The 6,131-nt window shown below is 46.4% G+C and overlaps 1 protein-coding gene across 1 annotated transcript; it reads right to left on the bottom strand.

Moving 5' to 3' along the window:
* Nucleotides 1-1,385: 1,385 nt before the first annotated feature.
* Nucleotides 1,386-5,459, bottom strand: LOC311130520 (keratin, type I cytoskeletal 13-like). The gene is made up of 7 exons (XM_084163281.1): nt 4,579-5,459; nt 3,947-4,029; nt 3,467-3,623; nt 3,068-3,229; nt 2,812-2,937; nt 2,272-2,492; nt 1,386-1,970 (listed from the first exon to the last, which is right to left on the bottom strand). The coding sequence occupies exons 1-7, from the start codon at nt 5,092-5,094 to the stop codon at nt 1,829-1,831; spliced, it is 1,407 nt and encodes a 468-aa protein (XP_084019407.1). The 5' UTR covers nt 5,095-5,459; the 3' UTR covers nt 1,386-1,828.
* Nucleotides 5,460-6,131: the final 672 nt, after the last annotated feature.

The following is a 6,131-nucleotide window of genomic DNA, read 5'->3' as shown; positions in this document are numbered from 1 at the left end:
AGGTGCCACAAAGAGAGACTTTGCAGTTGGCTCTAACAGGGCAGCATGGCTGGCCCTTAAAGGTACATGGAGAGCTAACGTTAATGATATGCATCTCAATCTCTCATGGCTCAAAGTGGAAGAGAGGCTGACGTCATCACTACTTGTTTTTGTAAGAAGTGTTGACAATGATGAATGTACCGAGCTCAATGTTTAAACTACTAGCACACAGCTTGGACACCCATGCATACCCGACAAGACATGCCACCAGAGGTCTTTTCACAATCCCCAAGTCCAGAACAGACTATGGGAGGCGCACAGTACTACATAGAGCCATGACTACATGGAACTCTATTCCACATCATGTAACTGATGCAAGAAGTAAAATACACTTTATGGAACAGCGGGGACTGTGAAGAGACACACACAAAGGTAAGGACACACGCACACATTGTGATATTGTTGTATGGTGGTATTAAACAGGCGGTGACCCGATCCTGTAGGTTCATGCTCTACAACATTCGAAGAGTACGACCCTGCCTTACACAGGAAGCGGCACAGGTCCTAATCCAGGCACTTGTCATCTCCCGTCTGGATTACTGCAACTCGCTGTTGGCTGGGCTCCCTGCCTGTGCCATTAAACCCCTACAACTCATCCAGAATGCCACAGCCCGTCTGGTGTTCAACCTTCCCAAGTTCTCTCACGTCACCCCGCTCCTCCGCACACTCCACTGGCTTCCAGTTGAAGCTTGCATCTGCTACAAGACCATGGTGCTTGCCTATGGAGCTGTGAGGGGAACGGCACCTCCGTACCTTCAGGCTCTGTTCAGTCCCTACACCCAAACGAGGGCATTGCGTTCATCCACCTCTGGCCTGCTGGCCCCCCTACCTCTGCGGAAGCACAGTTCCCGCTCAGCCCAGTCAAAACTGTTCGCTGCTCTGGCACCCCAATGGTGGAACAAGCTCCCTCACAACGCCAGGACAGCGGAGTCACTCACCACCTTCCGGAGACACTTGAAACCCCACCTCTTTAAGGAATACCTGGGATAGGATAAAGTAATCCTTCTACCCACCCTTACCCCACACCACCCCAAAAAATAAAAATAAAAAATTTAATAAAAATAAAATAAAAAAGATTGTAAAGTGCTTATCCCACTGGCTATAATGTGAATGCACCTATTTGTAAGTCGCTCTGGATAAGAGTGTCTGCTAAATGACGTAAATGTAAATGTAAATTATGTATTGTAGATATGTAGTGGTGTAATAATGTTATATGATGTACTGTTTTATCTTTTGTTTTATATGTGATGTAAGTGATTTAATGTGTTTGGACCCCAGGAAGAGTGGGGATCCCTAATAAATACAAAAACATAAATAAAAATACAGAGGACAGAATCATAGTGTCATCAAGTCAAAGCATCTTTATTGCATTCACAATGGGGTCGGATGTTGGTGTTCCATCCAGATGTAGTAGAACGTGTTGTTCTGGAGGTGTTAACCATAGAAATAGAATTACCAGAAAAGAAATCCCCATTCAAGTCAATGTTCCATGATGGGTGTCTGTGGGGCTTTAGCCATTCAAGAAAGAATAGGAGGATGGTATGCACATCCTAAACTAGAGTTAACCAGAGCTGGCCTAAACAAATAACACAGATAACAAAGATAGGGATTTTTCATCTGACGAAGACTTTGCATAAGATGAAACGTTGTATTTTAGGTTGCATGAATAAAGCACTGAGGAGGAGCAATATTCCATGTGCTGGCCTCTCATTTCCTATACCCATTCTAGTAATTATATTTCTATGGGGTTAACCTGTTGCTTGATGCAGTGCTCGCTGTGTGTGGGACCTTAAGAGGTGTGTTTGGTTTCACTTGAGGAGACAACCTTGCCGTTAATCATTTCCTCTGTGACGATCACCACCTTGCGTGTGGTGGAGGTGGAGGAGCTGGGGCCGGATTTGGAGGAGCTGAGGCCGGAGCTGAGGCCGAGGCTGTGAGGAAGGGAAACCCATGGTTAGCATAGTTAGCATCTATGATCTATGATCATAATAAGTATCTATTTAAGGTCACATAGCTGTAGATTCATGTCAAAAGTAACCATGGCTCATACTAAGGTCAAATTCAAATGAACATTGTTTTTAAAGTCAAATGTTGAGGGAGACATCAATTCATTTTCACTTGTTTCAAGGTCCCATGTCTCCCCTCTTCCCAACCCACAAAGATGTAACACTCTCCTCCCACATCCCTGTCTGTTTTATTGGCCTCCCTCTGTCCAATCGCATCCTGCCTTACCCGCTAGCCTCTCCGTCCAGCAGCCTCCTGTACTCAGCGATCTCCATCTCCAGGCGTGTCTTGATGTCCAGCAGCATCTTGTACTCCTGGCCCTGGCGTTCCATGTCGCTGCGGAGAGACATTAGCTGCTCCTCCAGACTGGTCACTTGGCTCTGGAGGCGTCCCAGCTGCATGGAGTAACGGCCCTCCGTCTCCGCCAGCGTGTTCTCCAGGGAGCCTTTCTATTGGCCGGAGAGAAAGAGATGATGTGTCAAAAACAGTGGGAGTAGATTTGGAAAGTTTACTGTCATACTGAAAAGGTTAGCTCTAGTAATTGAATGTGTATGCAGGTAGAGGTTAGCTATAGTAATGTAGTGGTGCCTGGCTATAAAAACTTGAGGGATAGTGGACGAGACCAGGTGAAAGTGAGATACTTGAGGTTTCGTAAAGAGAATGATGAAAGAGTCAAATGTTGATTATTGAAGAAAGTTGCAGAAAGGGTATGTAAGTAATGTCCCCTAAAATGTGGTCCTTGGTCAGATGTTAGTAATTACGGCTCACCATGCTGAGCTGTGACTGCAGTTCGATCTCCAGGCCCTGCAGTGTGCGACGGATCTCTGAGATCTCTGACTTGGAGGTCTGGAGAACCTCTGTGCTGGACGCCACCTCCTTGTTCAACGTCTCTGTCTGTAAAACACAATACGTAGTCAGTCATCACAGGAACAAAACAACAATTCAACTCATGATAGAATGTGACAACGTTACCAACTAGAATTTAAGGAACATCTACACCATGAACATAGTTTAGAGGTTCTACCTTGGTCTGGAACCAGGACTCCAGGTCGCGCTGGTTCTTGGCACTAACGGACTCGTACTGCTCACGGATCTCAGCCATGACTCTGCTCAGGTCCTCCTGTGGTGCTGCGTCCACCTCCACGTTGATCTGTCCAGTCATCTGTGTCCTCATGGCCAGCAGCTCCTGTGGAGAAACACATAGTTGTGAGTTTAAAGGATTAAATAGTGACTATCCTCTGCCTGATGGTAACAACTTGACCTGCCCTCTGGCTTCATTATAAATGTGAACACCATTGCTTGATACAGATGTGCTTGAAAGCCAGCAATGGTGTTCTAATGAAGACCCATAGCAGGTAGACATGGTCAATAGATGTAATACATTAAGGGACTGTATGGATATGTTCCATCAGCCCACACACACCTCCTCATGGTTCTTTTTGAGATAGATGAGCTCCTCCTTCAGCCCCTCGATCTGCATCTCCAGGTCAGATCTGGCCAGGGTCAGCTCGTCCAGCAGCCTTTTCAGCCCGGCGATGTCTGCCTCCACCGACTGACGCATGGCCAGCTCATTCTCATACCTGAGAGATGGAGAGAGCTTAGGTCAACGAACTGCCTGAATGTGTTCCTCTGTGAGAATAGCAAGGGGTTTATAGATTCTAGTATTCCATTTAGTTTTGTGAAAAAACAGAAAGTAGCACCAGGTTTCTGATATGTCTGTTGGGAGGGTGTGGTAATGGTGGAGGTGGAGGGTAATGTCATTTGGTTTCCATTTTTATAGATTCAACACAAAATAAAAAATAAAAACAGTGTGAGGGTTTTTATAGATTTGGGCGTATTCCATTTGGTTTATGGAATGCACCAGCAGTGTACTGTATATGTGGATGGTGTTGGATATACTTACTTGGTTCTGAAGTCGTCTGCAGCAAGCTTTGCATTGTCGATGTTCAGATAGATGCCTCCGTTCAAGCGGGTGGCAGCCTGGATCTAAGTGGTGGAGGATGGCAAAACATTTCAGGATGGGGCATGCATAGCATTTCACACAAATGCAGTACGCACAAACTGTGAAACAACACTGTAATCATTGAGTTCTGAGTTTCAGCTGCACTGTAAATGATAGCTCATAGCATTGCAGGGAACCTGTTGACTTTATGAACATTGTAAAGCATGGCACAAAGAAACAAATTGCACCTTTCGCAATCGCCTGGGGAATGTTAAGAGAGAGGAAGGATTGGCTTCCATGATCGGCTTTATTTTCAATGCTTCAGCTGAAAATATGCATACTGTCTTTGCATCTATCTTTGGTGCAATATATTGGTTGAATCAATTATAACAAATGTATATAATTTTGCATTTTCCAATATTCATATTCATATCACTCTTAGTAACTTGTTGGAAAAACAAGCTGATGATGTGTACACCATGTACCTGTACTCTCTAACAAAGTATAACATTGTCACAAAACATTGCCATTGTTTTGACATGCTGTGATGTCATCATTGAGTGCTCTTGCCATCGAGGATACATGTCACGTACCTTGTCCTGCAGGTCAGCGATGGTAGCGTGGAAGCCAGAGTAGTCGCGAGCGCTGGGGGAGGTCTTGCTCTCCATGAACTGACGGATCTTCAGCTCCAGCTCGCTGTTGGCCGCCTCCAGCAAGCGCACCTTCTCCAAGTAGGTGGACAGGCGGTCGTTCAGGTTCTGCATTGTGGCCTTCTCGTTGGCCGACACATTAAAGTCGGCTCCACCGCCGCCGCCGCCGCCACCCCCTCCCATTCCGAAACCATATCCGCCACCACCACCGCCGCCACCGGAGCCGAACGAGGAGCTAGAGATGCGCACCCCAGATCCTCCTGCACCTCCATACACACTGCCGGCCCTCATGGCAGTCACACGGCCTCCTCCACCGCCACCACCACCCATCGAGGAGAAGCGGGAGGAGCCCATGCCCATACCCATTCCACCACCACCTCCAGACCTCATGGACATGGTGCCACCTCCGCCTCCACCACCACTGCTGCTGTAGGACATGCTAGATCTGGAGAAGGACATGGCTGCTGAGAGGGAGTCTGCCTGCCTGGGATGAGGAGAGAGAATGTTGTGCACGGCCCAGCCACTGTTCCCTTTTTATATGCTGCACAGGGCAGAAGGAGGGAGGGAGGGTGGGAGGAGGACATGGGTGGGAGAGGCAGAAGGGAGGAATAGAGAAGGGAGGAATACACGGAGGTATTACCTCATGTAGGGAAGGGCTCCTCCACCCACTTTGACACCCTGCGGGCAGATGCTAGGATGCAGAAGGAGATGGAAGAGGATAGATATATAAGTACTGTATGTGTGGATATGCAAATATTGAAAATATACTATTGTTGTACAACTCCACTCTCCCCCATCTCACTCTATATATGGCGTCTGCCTACAGGGTGCTTGCAGACATTCACACAAACATATACTAGTGCACACACCCATAAACAGTTGGAATTCCTCTCCGATAAAAGCGTCTGGTTTAAAGAGTGGACACGCCTGCTTCTTTCATCCCCAGGTAGGTCAGTCAATCAGTCAACACACAAAGTATAACTCTGACATGCTGTGACAGGTGGACTTTGTCATGTTTTCTGAGCATATCCTTTGACACACTGAATGGCTATTTACCTTATTTACCTGTTATGTTACTAAGACAACAAGGTACATTGTGATCTTTCGCTTGACACCCAGACAACATTCTCTCCGAACAGACCTGTCTTTGTCTCACACACTGATCTCTCGCAAGAAAATGTCCTGTCCTTTTCCTTACATGCAACAGTCCATTGTTGCTTCATAGTTTTTTTCCATCTACTGTAGGAGTCTGCTGGGTTGACAAAAGTCTTTTTTTAATTCCCTTTACCACTTTATAGCACCCATGGGATGAGTCATTACTCCGGGCATTGTACCCCTGGAAAACTCACCCCAGATGGTATTAAAGTACAGTTATTTTCCCTTAATACCTTGGCAGGGTCCTTGGTATCTGCATATTTCCATATAACTAGAGCATTTCTTGCAGATTTTTTTGTCACGCTCCAGAGGTTGTCATTTTAGTCCCAAATTTTGTACAT

The sequence above is a fragment of the Coregonus lavaretus genome, assembly GCF_964263955.1.
Source record: "Coregonus lavaretus genome assembly, chromosome: 6".
NCBI lineage: Eukaryota > Metazoa > Chordata > Actinopteri > Salmoniformes > Salmonidae > Coregonus > Coregonus lavaretus.
This window is presented reverse-complemented; position numbering and strand designations above follow the sequence as displayed.

Coding starts and splice junctions, on each gene's coding strand:
- LOC311130520 (XM_084163281.1), bottom strand. CDS start 5,094: ATGTCCTTCTCCAGATCTAGCATGTCCTACAGCAGCAGTGGTGGTGGA. Junction 2,938..3,067: donor AGTCCTGGTTCCAGACCAAG/GTAGAACCTCTA, acceptor TGTGTTTTACAG/ACAGAGACGTTGAACAAGGA. Junction 2,493..2,811: donor TGCAGTCACAGCTCAGCATG/GTGAGCCGTAAT, acceptor TCCGGCCAATAG/AAAGGCTCCCTGGAGAACAC.